Source organism: Salmo salar, chromosome 14 (assembly GCF_965601325.2).
Source record: "Salmo salar chromosome 14, fSalSal1, whole genome shotgun sequence".
In the NCBI taxonomy this organism is placed as follows: Eukaryota; Metazoa; Chordata; class Actinopteri; order Salmoniformes; family Salmonidae; genus Salmo; species Salmo salar.
Genome location: NC_138304.1, coordinates 32,571,256 through 32,593,048, shown reverse-complemented (window position 1 = coordinate 32,593,048; position 21,793 = coordinate 32,571,256). Strand labels below are relative to the sequence as shown.

General features: G+C 42.0%; 1 protein-coding gene across 7 annotated transcripts in view; it reads left to right on the top strand.

Annotated features, from left to right (window-relative positions):
- The window catches only part of LOC106569141 (adhesion G protein-coupled receptor L2), a 128,692-nt gene that overhangs the window by 38,346 nt on the left and 68,553 nt on the right, over nt 1-21,793 (top strand). For all 7 annotated transcript variants that reach the window (XR_014380337.1, XM_045694181.2, XM_014140165.3 and 4 more), the window contains exons 3-4: nt 10,012-10,225; nt 21,120-21,229. Coding sequence is in view for 6 of the 7 variants with exons in the window: in XM_045694181.2 (XP_045550137.1) it covers nt 10,012-10,225; nt 21,120-21,229 (324 nt within the window). In the remaining variant the exon portion in view is untranslated. The remainder of the gene's footprint in view (nt 1-10,011; nt 10,226-21,119; nt 21,230-21,793) is intronic.

Sequence of the window (21,793 nt, the reverse complement as noted above, 5' to 3'; positions counted from 1 at the left end):
GCGGACCGAAAAGAAGAGAAGAGGGACTCCACACTCTCAGAATGCAACACATTGTGAGCCAGTATTGGCCCCGCCTGGCTGCTCAGTGCTCAGCAGCTCAATAGCAGGCTTACCGTTGGCTGGTCAGGGGGAGGAATCTGAAAAGCCTACTTTTCCCCCCCAAGTCAGTCAGTCACTGACCAGAATGCTTGATAAGGCGTTGTGTCAACAGGGCCAGGAGTAAGGGATCACAGTCAATTATGGGACAGAGTAGACTTGCACAATGGTTGCCATGGCGATTCGATTGAGCATTCTATATTTAAGTGATAATGCCAGAGAAGCCGGTATTTGGAGTATTTAATGGCATGGGTGTTGTTTGTCGAAGGCCGGCAAACCGTGGCAATATGTCCTCCAAACACCGGCTTCGAGGCCATTATCACTTAAATATAGAATGCTCAATGGAATCTCCATGGCAACCGCTGTGCAAGTCTATACAATATGTAACCAACATATTCAAATAATGATTGACATATTTTCACACAAAAAATATTTTGATTAATTTATTCATACTGTTTCATCCTTCCACGAGATATAGTCCCGACACAAGTCTAAGGTTGCTACCCAAGCCGGCTGGTTGTTCGTTCTATCGGTTTGGTTACCATGGACGCGACCCAGTCGCTCAGTCTTTGTGTTCTGTATCTATATATGTGACCCAGTCGTTCGTTCTAAATGTTCCATTGCCATACTGGCTGGCAACGTTCTTATTCCTTGCTTGCTAGCTAGCCAACTACAGCTAACTTCATCAGGTCAAACATTGCAGCCAGAATAACAGCAAAGTAGCTGCATTTGATTTTAAGCTGTTTTCTAGTGACATTTATTTGGATACATCCATAGCAATGAGCTAATGATGCATGATTTCGCCTGGCATAGAAAATGTGCTCTCTCTTGTCATGAGACTGCTGTTCAGAGGAGCTAGCCAACAACACAGGTAACACAATCACTTCAAACTGAAGACAGCAAACTTGCTGCATTTCATTTAGTTTGGCCTGTTTTCTATTGACATTTCTTTGTATAAATCCAAAAACATTATGCCAGCTGATTCATGATTTCGACTGGCTGAGAAAAGCTGCCTGTCTGTATCGACACATTCATTACTATGGGCCGGCCTCCCAAGTGACGCAGTGGTCTATAGCACTGCGTCACAGCGCTAGCTGTGCCACTAGAGATTTTGGGTTCGAGTCCAGGCTCTGTCGCAGCCGGCCACGACCAGGAGACCCATGGGGCGGCGCACAATTGGCCCAGCGTCGTCCGAGTTGGGGGAGGGTTTGACTGGCAGGGATGTCCTTGTCCCATCAGTGCATGTTGACACGGTCGCCAGGTGTACGGTGTTTCCTCCGACACGTTGGTGCGGCTGGCTTCAAGGTTAAGTGGGCATTCTGTCAAGAAGCAGTGCGGCTTGGTTGGGTTGTGTTTTGGAGGACGCACGGTTCTCAACCTTTGCCTCCCCCGAGTCCATACGGGAATCGCAGCAATGAGACGAGACTAACTACCAATTGGATACCATGAAATTGGGGAGAAAATACTATTAGACAGCTGGAGATCAAATTTCAACATTGAAGCAATTTTACAAATGTCAGATACAGACAGCAAGGTTTATACAAAATTACGCTGTTAAATCAAATGCTAGTCTAAAATAAATGTGAGATTATGTCTAGATGCTTTTTATAGTGGAGATCAAGTTTATAAATTGCTTGGCTGGGCTGATGAGACAGTGGATTGCGCAGTGAGAACAGTAAATAGGCATTTTGACGTCATAGATTTAGCCGGTGGTAACTTGTGGAATAGACACTGGCTGGAATGCGGTTGTAACCAATCAGCATCCAGGATTAGACCCACCTGTTGTATAAAATATATTATTGACTGGATTTACTGGCCTGCTGGATGCAGCCGTAGGAGGATTTAATGTTAGTCTGAAGGACCAATAAAGAGGGAGGTAGACTTGCTTCGTTCTTTTTTACACACAGATAATGTGCTATCGATTTTCCCTCCCGTCTTCTGAACTGTTCTGAACTGCAGCTGGCTGCCCAACGTGCTTGTGTCCTGTGGCAGTTATTTTCCTACCACTGCAAAGTTGAAGCAGAGCAGTCAAACAAAGCTACATGGAGCCATGAGATAAAAAGCCTTTCACACTTCCTCAACACATCATGCACACAATTTTTTTTCCTCCCCCTGTGCAAACCGCTCTGCCTCATTTTTACTTTTAATAAGAGTGATGTTCCTTAAAATGGCTGTTGTGAAGTACAACTGATCCCCAACTGTTCACTTCATTGTATTGCGAACGCTTGGCTCTAATGATGATTGAAGGAACATGATGTGCAGTTCTCAAACAGAAGCAAATAATGTTTTTATTACATTATTTTCCCCTATAGGAAAACAAAATTATTTTCTCAAAATATTACGTTTTGGGAAAGATTTGTCATGATACGTGTCCAATTACCAGGAAGTAAGACGGTCATTTAATGAGATCCATGCTATCTGAAGAGAGCCAGGGGACACAACAATTTGTCCTTGTGGGCTCCCTGACAGTCAAGATACTCCCCTTAATTGATATATTGTTGCCCTATGACCAGATGTATCTATACAGTACCAGGGAGGAGGAGGAGGAGGAGGAGGAGGAGGCAAGCGAGCCCCAGGCTTAATCAATTGCTAGGCCTCAATTGATAGCAGCTGTGTGTGATCAGACCATATAGTGCCCTGATAGATAGCCTATAGCAAGCTGGTGGACAGAAGGGAAGGGAGGGGAAATACAGTGAAGGGGATAGCTAGCTACAGTCTGCTCAAAGGAGGGTTTCTCCATTGAGAAACTCTAAAACCCCATGAAATGCATTATTTATGTCTGCTTTCTGTAGCCAGTGTGATAAAGCTGTCACTCCCTCCATGAGGAATGGCCGCGGAACCTGTTCATTAGTCTTTGTGGTAAAGTTGAAGCCGCACGGTCTGTGTTTCATCATTCACGATTCTGGACAGTTTTCTCATGAAATAAAGGGTATATGTATAATTACAGTGGTTGTCGCAGTTAGTTGGACTAGATGGAATGAACATACAACCCTCAATGGCATGTACAGTACCAGTCAAAAGTTTGGACACAGCTACTTAAGGGTGGGTTCTTGGAATTATCTCAAATATAAAATATTTGATTTAACACTTTTTTGCTTAGTACATGATTCCATATGTGTTATTTCATAGTTTTGATGTCATCACTATTATTCTACAATGTAAAAAATAAAGAAAAACCCTTGAATGAGTTGGTGTGTCCAAACTTTTGACTGGTACTGTATATATTTAATTAATTTGGAATTCCGGCTGTAACACAACAAATGTTGAATAAGTCAAGGGGTATCAATACTTTTTGAAAGCACTAAAATACAGTGCATTCGTAAAGTATTCAGACCCCTTGACTTTTTCCACATTTCGTTACGTTACAGCCTGATTCTAAAATGTATTAAATTAAGTTTTCCTCATCGATCTACAAACAATACCCCATGGCTTTTTCATTGCAACTCTGCCTAGAAGGCCAGCATCCCGGGGGTCGCCTCTTCACTGTTGACGTTGAGACTGGTGTTTTGCGGGTACTATTTAATGAAGCTGCCAGTTGAGGTCTGTTTCTCAAACTAGACACTAACGTACTTTTCCTCTTGCTCAGTTGTGCACCGGGGCTTCCCACTCTTTCTATTCTGGTTAGAGCCAGTTTGCGCTGCTCTGTGAAGGGAGTAGTATACAGCGTTGTACGAGATCTTCAGTTTCTTTTCAATTTCTCACATGGAATAGCCTTCATTTCTCAGAACAAGAATAGACTGACGAGTTTCAGAAGAAAGATCTTTGTTTCTGGCCATGTAATCAAACAAATGCTGATGCTCCAGATACTCAACTAGTCTAAAGAAGGCCAGTTTTATTGCTTCTTTAATCAGCTCCACAGTTTTCAGCTGTGATCTCATGTAATTGCAAAACGGTTTTCTAATAATCAATTAGCCTTTTTAAAATGACAAACTTGGATTAGCTAACACAACGTGCCATTGGGAGTGATGGTTGCTGATAATGGGCCTCTGTGCGCCTATGTAGATATTCCATGAAAAATCAGCCCTTTCCAGCTATAATAGTCATTTACAACATTAACAATGTCTACACTTTATAAGTTACCCCAAACTTTTGAACGGATGTGTGTGTGTGTGCGCGTGTGTGTGTGTACATATATCTCTGAAGTAGTCTTGTATGAAAACCCATAGCATTATTTTCTAAAGTGGTTAATACATAAGGCATTTTCTTATTGAGAGCTGGTTGGTGCCTCCAAGGCATCTCGTAGCTTACCGGTGCTTTATATCCATGTTTGTATTCAAACCTTGCTCGACACTCGTCAGTGTTTGTCTGTGACATTTGTGGACTGACACAGAATACCATTATAATAGAACAAGGCAAGGCACCACTACAGGCTAGATTATGACAAGCAGACAGACAGATGTTTGAGCCAAGGTCGGTGTCTCAGGGTAGTAAGAATTTCCAGCCAAAATCACTTCAACTTTGAGCCATTCGTTCAAACAATTGCTAATTGTGTCAGGCCCTGGGTGTCAAAAGTGTGTGTGTGTGTGTGTGTCGGTGCAATTAGCAGGCGTGTGCAAGCGAACCTGGTGTGGTTTGTGTTATTACATGACAATGCCAAGGAGCCAATGAGAGTGCTGAGAAGGTAACATGCTGAATGGAGAGACTAATTAGGAGAGTAGTGCAGTGGCAGAAAACACAAATGGCAGCTGGCCACTTGGGGAGGCACACTGTTGCCACGGACAACAGTGAATATTGACAGTTCACGCAGTGCTACTGCCTCAAACTTAGTTCTTTAGTGGAACACCAGTTGAATTTCTGGAACTTGAGGACTTTTCTTTGTGATTGCTTCAAACTAAACTGTAACCTGTGACAGTATGTGCTTCAACGCTTGAATACATAATTCATGGATTTCATTAGGGATGCACCGATATGAGATTTTTGCCCGGTATCCGATATTGTACTTGCCAAAAAAAAAAAATACAATATCGATAACCGATATTTCAAATCTTAGAAGCCTTTTTAAGCATTCTAGTGCAGTTAAATAGTTGAAACACACACACACAGATCAAAAAATTATTTTGTTGGCATTTACATACAGTTGAAGTCGAAAGTTTACATACTCGTTAGCCAAATGCATTTGAACTCAGTTTTTCACAATTCCTGACATTTAATCCTAGTAAAAATTCCCGGTCTTAGGTCAGTTAGGATCACCACTTTATTTTAAGAATGTGAAATGTCAGAATAATAGTAGAGGGAATTATTTATTTCAGCTTTTATTTCTTTCATCACATTCCCAGTGGGTCAGAAGTTTACATGCACTCAATTAGTATTTGGTAGTATTGCCTTTAAATTGTTTAACTTGGGTCAAACGTTTTGGGTAGCCTTCCACAAGCTTCCCAAAATAAGTTACTTTGGCCGATTCCTCCTGACAGAGCTGGTGTAAATGAGTCAGGTTTGTAGGCCTCCTTGCTCGCTTTTTCAGTTCTGCCCACAAATTCTGAGGTCAGGGCTTTGTGATGCCCACACCAATACCTTGACTTTGTTGTCCTTAAGCCATTTTGCCACAACTTTGGAAATATGCTTGGGGTCATTGTCCATTTGGAAGACCCATTTACGACCAAGCTTGAACTTCCTGACTGATGTCTTGATGTTGCTTCAATATATCCACATAATTTTCCTCCTCATAATGCCATTTATTTTGTGAAGTGCACCAGTCCCTCCTGCAGCAAAGCACCCCCACAACATGATGCTGCCACCCCCGTGCTTCACGATGGTCATTATGACCAAACAGTTCTATTTTTGTTTCATCAGACCAGAGGACATTTCTCCAAAAAGTACGATATTTGTCCCCATGTGCAGTTGCAACCCATAGTCTGGCTTTTTATGGCAGTTTTGGAGCAATGGCTTCTTCCTTGCTGAGCGGCCTTTTAGGTTATGTCGATATAGGACACGCTTTACTGTGGATATAGATACTTTTGTACCTGTTTCCTCCAGCATTTTCACAAGGTCCTTTGCTGTTGTTCTGGGATTGATTTACACTTTTCGCACCAAAGTACGTTCATCTCTAGGAGATAGAACGTGTCTCCTTCCTGAGCGGTATGACGGCTGCGTGGTCCCATGGTGTTTATACTTTCGTATTATTGTTTGTACTGATGAACCTAGTACCTTCAGGCATTTGGAAATTGCTCCCAAGGATGAACCAGACTTGTGGAGGTCAGCAATATTTTTCTGAGGTCTTGGCTGATTTGTTTTGATTTTCCCATGATGTCAAGCAAAGGGGCACTGAGTTTGAAGGTAGGCCTTGAAATACATCCACAGGACTCAAATTATGTCAATTAGCCTATCAGAAGCTTCTAAAGCCATGACATCATTTTCTGGAATTTTCCAAGCTGTTTAAAGGTACAGTCAACTTAACCTCTATGGGCTAGGCGGGACGAATTCATCCCACCTACGTAACAGCCACTTGTATCCAGTGGCGCGATTTTTGAATCGTTTGAAATACTATTACTTCAATTTCTCAAACATATGACTATTTTACAGCTATTTAAAGACAAGACTCTCCTTTATCTAACCACACTGTCCGATTTCAAAAAGGCTTTACAACGAAAGCAAAACATTAGATTATGTCAGGAGAGTGCCCAGCCAGAAATAATCAGACACCCATTTTTCAAGCTAGCATATAATGTCACATAAACCCAAAGCCACAGCTAAATGCAGCACTAACCTTTTATGATCTTCATCAGATGACACACCTAGGACATTATGTTATACAATACATGCATGTCTGTTCAATCAAGTTCATATTTATATCAAAAAACAGCTTTTTACATTAGCATGTGACGTTCAGAACTAGCATACCCCCCGCAAACTTCCGGTGAATTTACTAACAATTTTACTAAATTACTCACGATAAACGTTCACAAAAAGCATAACAATTATTTTAAGAATTATAGATACATTACTCCTCTATGCACTCGATATGTCCGATTTTAAAATAGCTTTTCAGATGAAGCACATTTTGCAATATTCTAAGTACATAGCCCAGCCATCAAGGGCTAGCTATTTAGACACCCGGCAAGATTAGCCTTCACCAATATCAGATTTACTATTATAAAAGTTTGATTACCTTTTGTTGTCTTCGTCAGAATGCACTCCCAGGACTTCTACTTCAATAACAAATGTAGGTTTGGTCCCATATAATCCATCTTTATATCCAAATAGTGTCGTTTTGTTTGTGCGTTCTAGACACTATCAGAATGGTAATCCACGGTCGTGCGCATGGCGCAGAACGTGACAAAAAAAATTCTAAATATTCCATTACCGTACTTCGAAGCATGTCAACCGCTGTTTAAAATCAATTTTTATGCAATTTATCTCGTAGAAAAGCGATAATATTCCGACCGGGAATCTGCAATAAGCTAAACAGCCTAATGAATATACACCACGGGGGCTAATCGCGCACGCGCCTCATTCCATTGTCACCTAATGGGACACTTGGATAAGGTGATAATCTGTTTCAGCCAGAGGCTGCCTCGTCATCCTTCAGGATTTTCCCGGCTTCTGAGAGCCTATTGGAGCCCTGGGAATTGTCACGTTACAGCTAAGATCCTTACTCTTCAATAAACAGATGCAAGACGCACGACTCCTTGTCAGACAGGCCACTTCCTGCATGAAACCTTGTCAGGTTTTTGCCTGCCATAGGAGTTCTGTTATACTCACAGACACCATTCAAACAGTTTTAGAAACTTTAGGGTGTTTTCTATCCAAACCTGAACAATAATATGCATATTCTAGCTTCTGAGTTGGTGTAGGAGGCAGTTAAAAATGGGCACATATTTTTTCCAAAATTCTCAATACTGCCCCCTAGCCCAAACAGGTTAATGTATGTAAACTTCTGACCCACTGGAATTGTGATATAGTAAATTATAAGTGAAATAATCTGTCTGTAAACAATTGTTGGAAAAATTACTTGTGTCATGCACGAAGTAGATGTCCCATCCGACTTGTCAAAACTATAGTTTGTTAACAAGAAATTAGTGGAGTGGTTGAAAAACGAGTTTTAATCACTCCAACCTAAGTGTATGTAAACTTCCGACTTCAACTGTATGTCCCCATTACCAGTAAAACATAATCAAAACCTATTTATTTCACTTGCTGTGCTGTTTCGTTGTTCATTTGTTCAGTCTCATCCAGGATTTTATCATACATGTCAAGCAGTAACCTTTCAGCTCTGTCTATCTGTGGCCTCTCTTCCTCGGTGTGCACTGTCACTGTGTTCATTTCCAACTTGTCCAGCTGTGTCTGTAACATTTCACGTTAACCCTGTTTCTTGTCTGCGTCGAAGTAGTGGTCCTTGTACCTAGTATCGAGCATGGAGGCAACACAGTAGATGCTCAGAGAGATAGCCACCGAATCGCTTGTTTACAACCTCTAGGAGGGTACTTTTCCAAGTTAACCCGCCATTCTGTGTTGGCAATTTTGTTGAGCAGGTGTTTCAATGCCATGACAGGGTATCACGTCTGCTGCAGACACAGTTGAGCTTATTTCTACAGTCAGTTGTTTAAATGGAGCTAGGAGTGTTCATGTTTACACGTTTCAAACATGTTCTCAAATGCCATTGAAATGGCAGCAGCGGTATGAGAATAAGCACATTCTTGAGCATGCAATTCAGCTTTCCTCAGTAGGAAATCCTTGTGGACCCACTGTGCTGTCAGACTCATAATGGTCATGGGGCTGACATCGCTGGTCCAAATGTCAGTCGTGAAGCTAATAGCAGTGACGCTCATAGCAAGTAGCTCATGGATGTGAGTTTCAACAATACTGTGTAACTCTGGTAGTGTGTACCGGTGCTCGACCAGTCGGCGAAAGCCAACATCATCCACGACAGAGAACGGTTGATTGTCAAGAGCAATGAATTCTATTATCTTGGGGTTAATGGATTTCGCCTTTGAGTTGTCTCGCTGAAATGTTCTTACTCTTTCAAATGACTGCTGGACTTGATGACTGGTCGACCCACAGCAGACATTGTGGGCTAGGTTAGGAATGCTGTGTTGCAAGTGTAGCGCAATGTTTTTTTGTGGTGTCATTACGTCGTCTACCTACGTTATATAGGTGTGCACGTCAGCTTTGACATCAGTTTTTGGCGTTAAACTAGACATCATGCCGATGTTGGCATGTTTAGCTAATATCGGCCGATTTCCGATATGCTTACCGATATATCGTGCATCCCTAGATTTCATTGTTGATGACCTTTTTTGATTTTCTCTTTTCTTTTTCTAAATATATCTATTTGTACTTTCAAGGTATTTTGGCTTGAGGTTTTATTGTTTTTAGGTAAAAAAGCAAGGTTGAAAATCCTTTTCAATATAATTTGTTGATGAGGATGCAAACATTTAGATAAATAGTACATTTTCCCCAAAGCACCACTATTTGGCTGGTGTTCACATCTGCTGAGCTCCATGTATAGATTCCTTCTCCTCTGTGGACTCCAAACAGTCCCCTCTTCGATCGTTGGCACGGTAAAATTGATTAAATTACACTCCATGCTGCTGCTGGTAGATTCAGGCTATTTTCTGCCTGTTGCTCTACTGATAGAAAAACAGAACACATAAACCAAATATCTAATGAGGGAGCTTGTGCCCCATTGTCGAAACAAACCATTCAAACTCAGTTGAACTATGGTCCTGGAGGAGGACGTGAGAGAGGGATTTTATGTATTTATAGTTTTGTGTTTAGGTGTATTAGAATTTGTTCCCTGGGTTGTTACATTGACTTTTAGACGATGACTATATAACTTCAGATATCCTACGACTTTGATGTGATATCTTTGACAGAAAACGAGACCGTAGAGAAATTGGTAGTTATAGTTTTTGTACTAATGTCTTAATTTTTCTTTCTCTCTCTCCCTCCATCCCTCCCATCCTTCCTCTCTCCCAGGATTCAGTCGTGCCGCTCTGCCGTTTGGCCTGGTCAGAAGAGAGCTCTCTTGCGAGGGCTACGCCATTGATCTCCGCTGCCCCGGTGCTGATGTCATCATGATCGAGACGGCCAACTATGGCCGCACGGACGACAAGATCTGCGACGCCGACCCGTTCCAGATGGAGAACATCAACTGCTACCTCCCCGATGCCTACAAGATCATATCACAAAGGTAAGAGTCAACTGTTACCTCACCCAAGGCCTAGAATATTGTATTTCAAAGGTTTTAGAACAGAGGTCTCGTTACACAAATACAACCTGGAGTTAGTTATGGATGTGTGGTGGCACGATATTCTAGAGTCCAGTCTAGTAATTCTGGATCCACAACTTGCGAATCAAAACAAGTGGTTTTGGTTTGGGTGGTAACCCTAATAAACTAGCATTTTTGTCACCTTCTCAACTTGCGGACAAAAAAACAGACAGTTTACCCACACCTCCCTGTCTTTCAATAATCAGATGGTTTTTGGGGGGTATTGTTGTGAAACTCTAGACTTTAAAAACTGGACAGGGGGTCATTAGTAGCAACCCTAGACCATATGGTCTATGCATTCCTGCACCAGTACCACTGCAGCTGCACAATCAGCCAGCCAGCCAGCCGGTCCGTCTCAAAAGGACCCAAAGAGTCACATGAACATTGGGCTTTTTTCCCCCAACATTGACATGGCCCAGCCCCCCGCCCTTAGCAATACCCCTTCCCCCTTATAATACCATTTATATTAGTAACACTCTCCCAGGGCATTTAGCTACAGTACAGTCACTAGGCTGCATTCATCACTTTAACTCTGCTGTTGTGCCGGCCCCAGCCCGGCGGTGTGTATTTAAGGACCCCATGTCGTACGGACCGGATGTTGGAGCAGCGTTAAGGGGCAGGAGGCAGCAGGATCAGGTGCACAATAGTGTCCAGTTTATTAACAGTGAAAGGTGGTTCCAGTTGAATGACAAAATTCTATTAATATTTACATAATCTACAAAGGTATTTACAAAATGAACAGACGCTCAAAATACCGGTTGGAATCTAAATGAAATCAGGCCTACCCGGTCAAACCATCTATACTGTAGCCGGTTGGGGAATACCAGACTATGGACGGCCTCCCCACACAGCTTACATACTAGAGCTAGAACATTACACTAGCTCACAGGTTGAACAGGTACCTTTATACCTATAGCCCTTCACTATGGACCATACCATTAACCATGGAGCTCTTTACCCAAATATGGCATATTAAATCATGTAACAGACATCTTCATTGTACCATCATTTTCATATTCCGTCTAAATAAACATCTTAAACATTCCTGGCTTATCCTCAAAGCAGGTATACTTTCCATTAATGAATACACATTTTCATAACAATAGTTCTGCAGGCGGCAAAAACGATTACTTATACAGCCGTGCACAAGTGCGCTCCCATTACGCAAGGACAGGGCCGGTTCTTTCCGTTCTGCCACCCTAGGTGAGACTAAAAAATGCTGCCTCCACAAAACTAGAATAGTCCCAGTAAGCAAAATGACATTGAAAAGACGTATTTTTCTGGCATTTAAGTTATGTTCAGTTTAGGTTCTGAAGGAAAGGTGAAAATAAGCATTTTCTGTAGGTTTAAAATACATTTTTTCCAGGACGTTGAAAAGGAATTTTTCCCAGGTGTTAAAAAATACCTTTTTTCCAGACGTTGAAATCAGGTTCTTTTTCGGTTCTGAATCAAAGTTGAAAATTTGTATTTTCCAGATGTTGAAATCAGGCTTGTATTTGGTTTGAATGAAAGTTGAAAAGATGTCATTTATAAATGTCTGTTTGTCCAAAATCAAGGACGATCCAGACTGGACAAAATCTGAACCAAACATAGATGTCTATGATTGTTTCAGATTTGGTCCGGACCAAAAACCAATGTCCATGGATGTGGAAATCAAGGCCGGTCCGGACTGCACCAAAAAAATACGCCCAAAAAGCATCGGCCCGTGCTTACAGAGGTGTAGCCTACAGTGTTGCCTGAAATATTATTTTATGAATGGCCATCTACAGTGGGGGAAAAGTACTTGATCCCCTGCTGATTTTGTATGTTTGCCCACTGATAAAGAAAGGATCAGTCTATAATTTTAATGGTAGGTTTATTTGAACAGTGAGAGACAGAATAACAACAAAAATATCCAGAAAAACGCATTCCAGCATGACAATGACCCAAAACACACGGCCAAGGCAACAAAATAGTGGCTCAAGAAGAAGCACATTAAGGTCCTGGAGTGGCCTAGCCAGTCTCCAGACCTTATTCCCATAGAAAATCTGTGGAGGGAGCTGAAGGTTCGAGTTGCCAAACGTCAGCCTCGAAACCTTAATGACTTGAAGATCTGCAAAGAGGAGTGGGACAAAATCCCTCCTGAGATGTGTGCAAACCTGGTGGCCAACTACAATAAACGTCTGACCTCTGTGATTGCCAACAAGGGTTTTGCCACCAAGTACTAAGTCATGTTTTGCAGAGGGGTCAAATACTTATTTCCCTCATTAAAATGCAAATCATTTTATAACATTTTTGACATGCGTTTTTCTGGATTTCTTTGTTTTTATTCTGTCTCTCACTGTTCGAATAAACCTACCATTAAAATTATAGACTGATAATTTCTTTGTCAGTGGGCAAATGTGCAAAATCAGCAGGGGATCAAATACTTTTTTCCCCCACTGTATGTGGTATGCCTACCATTTGTAAAACACCCCAAAAAGATGTCCGGTCTGGCAGGACAAAAAAAAGACGTCCAAAAGACGTCGGCTCATGCTTACCGGGGTGTAGCCTACCATGTCGGCCCACAATGGAATTTCATGAATGCCCATCCATGTGGTAGGCCCACCATTTGTAAAGCAGGCTGTTGCATTGGCTTTATTAGTCCTGATTCCTGTGACTAATCAATTTGGCTATTTAAGCTCTGAATATTGCTCCCCAACGTTATCAGGAGTTATCGTGAGCCTATTTGAAATGTGTCTACAGAGCAGGAAATGCAGAAGTATTTTCTTTTTCGATATGATCAGCTTGTCAAAAAATGTACAGATACAAACTTTAAACCACTGATTATGACATTGGGGTGAAACTCCTGGATAACGGTTGTGATTTCCTATGTCGCATGCTGGCTGAAACAATGGAGATATGGTGAGGGAAAAAAGTATTTGATCCCCTGCTGATTTTCTACATTTGCCCACTTACAAAGAAATGATCAGTCTATAATTTTAATGGTAGGTTTATTTGAACAGTGAGAGACAGAATAACAACACAAAAATCCAGAAAAACGCATGTCAAAAATGTTATAAATTAATTTGCATTTTAATGAGGGAAATAAGCATTTGACCCCTTCTCAATCAGAAACATTTCTGGCTCCCAGGTTTCTTTTATACAGGTAACGAGCTGAGATTAGGAGCACACTCTTAAAGGGAGTGCTCCTAATCTCAGCTTGTTACCTGTATAAAAGACACCTGTCCACAGAAGCAATCAATCAATCAGATTCCAAACTCTCCACCATAGCCAAGACCAAAGAGCTCTCCAAGGATGTCAGGGACAAGATTGTAGACCTACACAAGGCTGGAATGGGCTACAAGACCATTGCCAAGCAGCTTGGTGAGAAGGTGACAACAGTTGGTGCGATTATTCGCAAATGGAAGAAACACAAAAGAACTGTCAATCTCCCTTGGCCTGGGGCTCCATGCAAGATCTCACCTCGTGGAGTTGCAATGATCATGAGAACAGTGAGGAATCAGCCCAGAACTACACGGGAGGATCTTGTCAATGATCTCAAGGCAGCTGGGACCATAGTCACCAAGAAAACAATTGGTAACACACTACGCCGTGAAGGACTGAAATCCTGCAGCGCCCGCAATGTACCCCTGCTCAAGCAAGCACATATACATGCCCAACTGAAGTTTGCCAATGAACATCTGAATGATTCAGAGGACCTCTGGGTGAAAGTGTTGTGGTCAGATGAGACCAAAATGGAGCTCTTTGGCATCAACTCAACTCGCCGTGTTTGGAGGAGGAGGAATGCTGCCTATGACCCCAAGAACACTATCCCCACCGTCAAACATGGAGGTGGAAACATTATGCTTTGGGGGTGTTTTTCTGCTAAGGGGACAGGACAACTTTACCGCATCAAAGGGACGATGGACGGGGCCATGTACCGTCAAATCTTGGGTGAGAACCTCCTTCCCTCAGCCAGGGCATTGAAAATGGGTCGTGGATGTGTATTCTAGCATGACAATGACCCAAAACACACGGCCAAGGCAACAAAGGAGTGGCTCAAGAAGAAGCACATTAAGGTCCTGGAGTGGCCTAGCCAGTCTCCAGGCCTTAATCCCATAGAAAATCTGTGGAGGGAGCTGAAGGTTCGAGTTGCCAAACGTCAGCCTCAAAACCTTAATGACTTGGAGAAGATCTGCAAAGAGGAGTGGGACAAAATCCCTCCTGAGACGTGTGCAGACCTGGTGGCCAACTACAAGAAACGTCTGACCTCTGTGATTGCCAACAAGGGTTTTGCCTCCAAGTACTAAGTCATGTTTTGCAGAGGGGTCAAATACTTATTTCCCTCATTAAAATGCAAATCATTTTATAACATTTTTGACATGCGTTTTTCTGGATTTTTTTGTTGTTGTTATTCTGTCTCTCACTGTTCAAATAAACCTACCATTAAAATTATAGACTGATCATTTATTTGTCAGTGGGCAAACGTACAAAATCAGTAGGGGATCAAATACTGTTTTCCCTCACTGTAAATACACCTCATAAGAAGAGAAAAATGATGGTGGGGATTTGTCTGTGACCATGGATGCCACTATGGGTTTAGTAAGTATTTGAAGAATTAAAAATAACCTATCAAGCAATTGGTCATAAACAAAAAACACACAAATATGATGATTAACAAAAATATGATATGTGAAAATAATCACTGTTTCAAAGGAGAGAAATTAGTGTTAACACATGAGTCATGTCTATAAATTAACTTCTTTGGTTTCATAATTTCTGGTGTCATTGGAGGAAAAAAAACATAAAACGGTAGCAAGCTAGCTTACAGATTAATTGCAAGGAAAGGTCTGTAGGGGTTTTCACACCCTTTCCCAGTCATCACTTTTTCTCCCCTCAGAGTAGGACAGGGTAATAGCCCTGGGCGGGGGATAATGACATTTTTCATAATTAATATTTTCTGACGGAGGGGAGTCTGCATCCCCAAAAACCTCCTGTAATGTCATTGTGATGGTGATGATGATGAGGATGATCTGCCTGCTGCTATTGTAGAATAGATGATTCAAGGGAGACATAATGGGAGAATTGATTAGCCTACCGACCGTACATAAGTTGGACGTAATTGTCCAATATTTCAATGCTAATCACATACTTGTATGCAGGCAGTAATAGGCAGCGAGTGGCTGGTTAATAAACTCTTAGCATTTTACGTATGTGTTTCTTATCTGTACGTAATTATAACTACACATGGATTTCCTACAAGGTTACTGGTTTGCTGCAGGGAAGTTTTATGACAGGTCTGATAACAACCTAATTTCTACTTTGGCTGTCACACTGAAAGCTCTCCTTTTCGGATTTTGAGGGACAGCTAGGCTTTCTGCTTCAGCTGTGATTCTGTGAGAGATCTGTCCAACTTGCACGACTTTGCATTTGACGGTCTCAAATATTTATCACTAAACGGTGTGCAATTCTTTCAGCTTTTTTTTGTAATGGATAACTGTTTCCATCTAGCACATAACGTTATGAGAGCCACATGCTTCTTAGAGCTTGGTGAGAGCGTGGTTGTCCTCTGGTTATTCTGCATACAACCATCCCACAACTTTCTGGGAAGGGGGCAGAATAGTTGCTTGGCTTTGGAACAGTCTCTGCACATAGCAGGACTGATCACCGACGACGATGAGGCAGCCTTTAGGTAGGAGTTCAGATACGTGGCAGTGTGGTACCAGGACAACAACCTCTCCCTCAACATTAGTAAGACAAAGGAGCTGATCGTGAACCACAGGAAACGGAGGGGCGAGCAAGTTCCTCTGTGTCCACATCACTAAGGAATTGACATGGTCCACGCACACCTAAACAGTTTAGAACGGGGCACGAAAGGGCCTCTTCCCCTCAGGAGGCTGAAAAGGTTTGGCATGGACCCTCAGAACCTCAAAGTTCTACAGCTGCACAATTTGAGAGCATCTTGACTGGCTGCATCACCGCTTGGTACGGCAACTGGCAAGGCACCCGACTGCAAGGTGCTACAGAGGGTGGTGATTATTTCCCAGTACATCACTGGGGCTGAGCTCCCTGCCATCCAGGACCTCTATACCAGGCGGTGTCAGAGGAAGTAAAAAATGGTCAGACTCCAGCCACCCAAGCCATAGACTCTTCTCTCTGCTACCGCACGGCAAGCAGTACCAGTCCACCAAGTCTGGAACCAACAGGACCCTGGAAAGCTTCTACCCCCAAGCCATACGACTGCTAAACAAGACAGCTAAATAGCTAATCAAATGGCTACCCAGACTACCTGCATTGACCCCTTTTTTAAAATGACTCTCTTGCACCGACTCTACCCACACACTCACACATACTTAGACTGACACCCCTAACACATACATACACGCGCGTGCGCACACACACACACACACACACACACATAACATGCGCACACATGCATATTGACGACACACCCACACACAAAGCCATATGACTTTGTTCCTCCTGTCACTTTTTATATTTGTTATATTTTTGCTGCATTTGACTAAGTCTACACATGGTGTTTACGAACAATCAGAACGTTATATAAGAACGTATACATTCCATTCTTAGCATCAACAATTTTTTTATTTATTTATTTTATTTCACCTTGATTTAACCAGGTAGGCCAGTTGAGAACAAGTTCTCATTTACAACTGCGACCTGGCCAAGATAAAGCAAAGCAGTGTGACACAAACAACAACACAGAGTTACACATGGAATAAACAAACGTACAGTCAATAACACAATAGAAAAGGCTATATGCAGTGTGTGCAAATGAAGTAAGATTAGGGAGGTAAGGCAATAAATAGGACGTAGTGGCGAAACAATTAGAATTTCGCAAATAAACACTGGAGTGATAGATGTGCAGAAGATGAATGTGGGTGCAAAGGAGCAAAAAATATATAAATAAAATAAATAACAATATGGGGATTATGTAGTTGGATGGGCAATTTACAGATGGGCTATGTACAGGTGCAATGATCTGTAAGCTGTTCTGCCCCTGAACAAGGCAGTTAACCCACTGTTTCTAGGCCATCATTGAAAATAAGAATTTGTTCTTAACTGACTTGCCTAGTTAAATAAAGCTAGTGAGGGAGATATGAGTCTCCAGCCTCAGTGAGTTTTGCAATTCGTTCCAGTCATTGGCAGCAGAGAACTGGAAGGAAAGGCGGCCAAAGGAGGAATTGGCTTTGGGGGTGACCAGTGAAATATACCTGCTTTAGCGCATGCTATGGGTGGGTGCTGCTATGGTGACCAGTGAGCTGAGATAAGGCGGGGCTTTACCTAGCAAAGATTTATAGATGACCTGGAGCCAGTGGCTTTGGTGACAAAACGGATGGCACTGTGATAGACTGCATCCAATTTGCTGAGTAGAGCGTTGAAGGCTATTTTGCAAATGACATCGCCAAAGTCGAGGATTGGTAGGATGGTCAGTTTTATGAGGGTATGTTTGGCAGCATGAGTGAGGGATGCTTTGTTGCAAAATTGGAAGCCGATTCTAGATGTAATTTTGAATTGGAGATGCTTAATGTGAGTCTGTAAGGAGAGTTTACAGTCTAACCAGACACCTAGGTATTTGTAGTTGTCCACATATTCTAAGTCAGAACCGTCCAGCGTAGTGATGCTAGACGGGCGGGCGGTTGGGTTCGGGCAGCGATCGGTTGAAGAGCATGCATTTAGTTTTACTTGCATTTATGAGCAGTTGGAGGCCACGGAAGGAGTGTTGTATGGCATTGAAGCTCGTCTAGAGGCTAGTTAACAGTATCCAAAGAAGGGCCAGATGTATACAGAATGTGTCGTCTGTGTAGAGGTGGATCAGAGAATCACCAGCCGCAAGAGCGACATCATTGATGTATACAGAGAAAAGAGTCGGCCCGAGAATTGAACCCTGTGGAACACCCATAGAGACTGCCTGAGGTCCGGACAACAGGACATCCGATTTGACACACTGAACTCTATCTGAGAAGTAGTTGGTGAACCAGGCGAGGCAGTTATTTGCGAAACCAAGGCTGTTGAGTCTGCCGATAAGAATGCAGTGATTGACAGTCAAAAGCCTTGGCTAGGTCGATGAATACGGCTGCACAGTATTGTCTTTTGTCGATTCCGGTTATGATATCGTTTAGGACCTTGAGCGTGGCTGAGGTGCACCCATGACCTGCTCGGAAACCAGATTGCATAGCGGAGAAGGTACGGTGGGATTCGAAATGGTCGGTGATCTGTTTGTTAACTTGGCTTTCGAAGACTTTAGAAAGGCAGGGTAGGATAGATATAGGTCTGTAACAGTTTGGGTCTAGTGTCTCCCTCTTTGAAGAGGGGGATCACCGTGGCAGCTCTCCAATCTTTGAGGAGCTCAGACGATTCGAATGAGAGGTTGAACAGGCTAGTAATAGGGGTTGCAACAATTGCGGCAGATCATTTTAGAAAGAGAGGGTCCACATTGTCTAGCCCAGCTGATTTGTAGGGGTCCAGATTTTGCAGCTCTTTCAGAACATCAGCTCTCTGGATTTGGGTGAAGGAGAAATGAGGGAGGCTTGGGCAATTTGCTGTGGGGGGTGCAGAGTTGTTGACCGGGAAAGGGGTAGCCAGGTGGAAAGCATGGCCAGCCGTAGAAAAATACTTGTTGAAATTCTCGATTATCGTAGATTTATCGGTGGTGACAGTGTTTCCTAGCCTCAGTGCAGTGGGTAGCTGGGAGGTGGTGCTCTTTTTCTCCATGGACTTTACATTGTCCCAGAACTTTTTGGAGTTTGTGCTACAGGATGAAAATTTCAGTTTGAAAAGCTAGCCTTTGCTTTTCTAACTGCCTGTATATATTGGTTCCTAACCTCCCTGAAAAGTTGCATATCGCGGGGGCTATTCGATGCTAATGCGGTACACCACAGGATGTTTTTGTGCTGGTCAAGGTCAGTCAGGTCTGGAGTGAACCAAGGGCTATAACAAAACTCTCTCTATCCTTTCTTTAAGTGTGTTCAGGTGTGTTAGCCGCCCCCAATAATTGACCACACCTGATCTTAATGAGTGCTTGATTCCTTTGAAATGGGGTCTGTTTAAATAGACCAAAATGAGCATCTTTGTATGCGTAAAAAAACATGGCATGCTAGCTCCATCCTGGTGACGCAGTGGACTAATTCCATAGATGGAGAACAAAAGACTATAGGTTAGAATCTCACTGATGCCATGTCAAAATAAATGTTTGCATGGATAATGCCTATGGAAATGTCCAATCTGTGCTTGGAGTTTAAAAAAAGTTATTAAGTCTTATTGAAACATTCAGTTAAAGTATTAAGGAAGTTATTCAAAACCTCAAAATAACCTATCATTTCTGTTCATAGAGGGTTAATAAAAATAAATGATTTTCACTTCTGTTCTTAGAACGTCAAAAAAACGTTCCGTTTTACCGGTCATGAAACGTATGGCTTCGTTTCCACAACCAATGTGAAACCAAAAACATACGTTCTCACAACAAAAGTGCTAGCTGGGATGCCGCTGTGGCTGCTGTTGATGCTATGCCTTCTCAATCCCTCAGCCTCGAGAGCTTGATTGAAGTGAGGCCAATTTCATCCTATATTTACACAAAATCAGTTATTCTATTCCCCTTTCTCCCCCTCCATCTTTCACTCACAAAACACACACAGTTGTAACAGTTTTAAGAGTAGTACATAAAACTTCATAGCCAAGGTCATTTCAAGTTATGAGTTATTTGCCTAACTCCCATAGCAAAGGCTAGGGAGTCTCCCATAACAAATACATGGGCAACACTTGATAAACAGTACGTGGTTTTCACTTGATGAGACTTATGTGTTTCCTGTGACCCACTAGAAACAGTCATTTCAGCCAATTACCCTCTGCAGCCGCCTGTTGTGCACATTTTAATTGCTCTTTGTGTGGGTGAGTGGTGCTTAGTGGCTGGAACTGATAAGGTTGATATTCTCATCTCATATACATGAACATCCCATAATATACTCCCTACCTGTCTTCAGCTCAACTCCTCATAATTCTTCCACACTATGTCTATATTCATCTTTATATCTATTTACTGTGTGTGTGAGTGTCTCCTTATATCTATTTACTGTGTGTGTGTGTGTTTCTCTTTATCTATTTACTGTGTGTGTGTGTGTGTTTCTCTTTATATCTATTTACTGTGTGTGTGTGTGTGTGTGTGTGTGTGTTTCTCTTTATCTATTTACTGTGTGTGTGTGTGTGTTTCTCTTTATATCTATTTACTGTGTGTGTGTGTGTGTGTGTGTGTGTGTGTGTGTGTGTTTCTCTTTATATCTATTTACTGTGTGTGTGTGTGTGTGTGTGTGTGTGTGTGTGTGTGTGTCTTTATCTATTCACTGTGTGTGTGTGTCTGTGTGTGTTTCTCTTTATATCTATTTACTGTGTGTGTGTGTGTGTGTTTCTCTTTATATATATTTACTGTGTGTGTGTGTGTGTGTGTGTGTGTTTCTCTTTATATCTATTTACTGTGTGTGTGTGTGTGTGTGTGTGTTTCTCTTTATATATATTTACTGTGTGTGTGTGTGTGTGTGTGTTTCTCTTGATCTATTTACTGTTTCTCTCTTTTATTTATCTCCCTCTATTTATTCTCTTCTTCCTCCCTCAACTTGTTAATAGCATCAACAGTACAGTATATTTACTGCCCTGCTCGGATTAATATGATTTTCATATCCTTCACCACAGCAATACTGCAAACTGGATTTGAATGAGTGTGTGGATAGAAGAGGGAAGTGGCTATGTATTATTCATGTGTTTCTCTCATTCTAATACCACTCTGGGGATGTTATAGTAGTTTGTGTCATTGCTGAAATGTTTGTGATCCATCTTTTCCCAGGTGCAACAACCGTACTCAGTGTGTGGTTCTGACTGGCTCTGATGTCTTCCCTGATCCTTGTCCTGGCACTTACAAGTACCTAGAGGTCCAGTATGAATGTGTCCCATATAGTAAGTATTCAGCTTTTAATGATGCAGTGCAACTATATGGTTTTTCTTAAATGTGTAGGTAGGTTTATTAGATCCTTTTACTTATTAAGTGGGGTCCTGTAGGAGGGGGGGATATGTGTTATCTGTGTGTAAAAGTATGTTTTCCATCTATTATAAAACAATGAAAAGCTGATCTTTTAAATGAAATAGTAAATGTATTTATTTAAAAAAAATCTGACTCTTGTTGCTGTTACAGTATGTAATTCACTGAAGATTTATTTTCATGAAATAATATTTTGCTTTGACCTCTTCTTCCTTTCTCATCTAACTTTCCTTCCCCTCTTGTATCTTTTCTGTATTAACCTCTATGCTCTCTCTCCTTCTAAGTTTCAGTCTTTCTTGTTCCTTAGTTGTCTCGCTAGGATCTTTCCCCTCTTCCGTTTGTTGCTTCACTGCTTTAATGAAGGAACTCAATATTGGGTTGCTCGTCATCAGCCATTGTTCACTTGCAATTGTATTTTTTGGCTCATTAGGGAAATTGTGCCTGTAACATTAGCAAGTAATGTTCTGTGTGTGGGCGAAGCA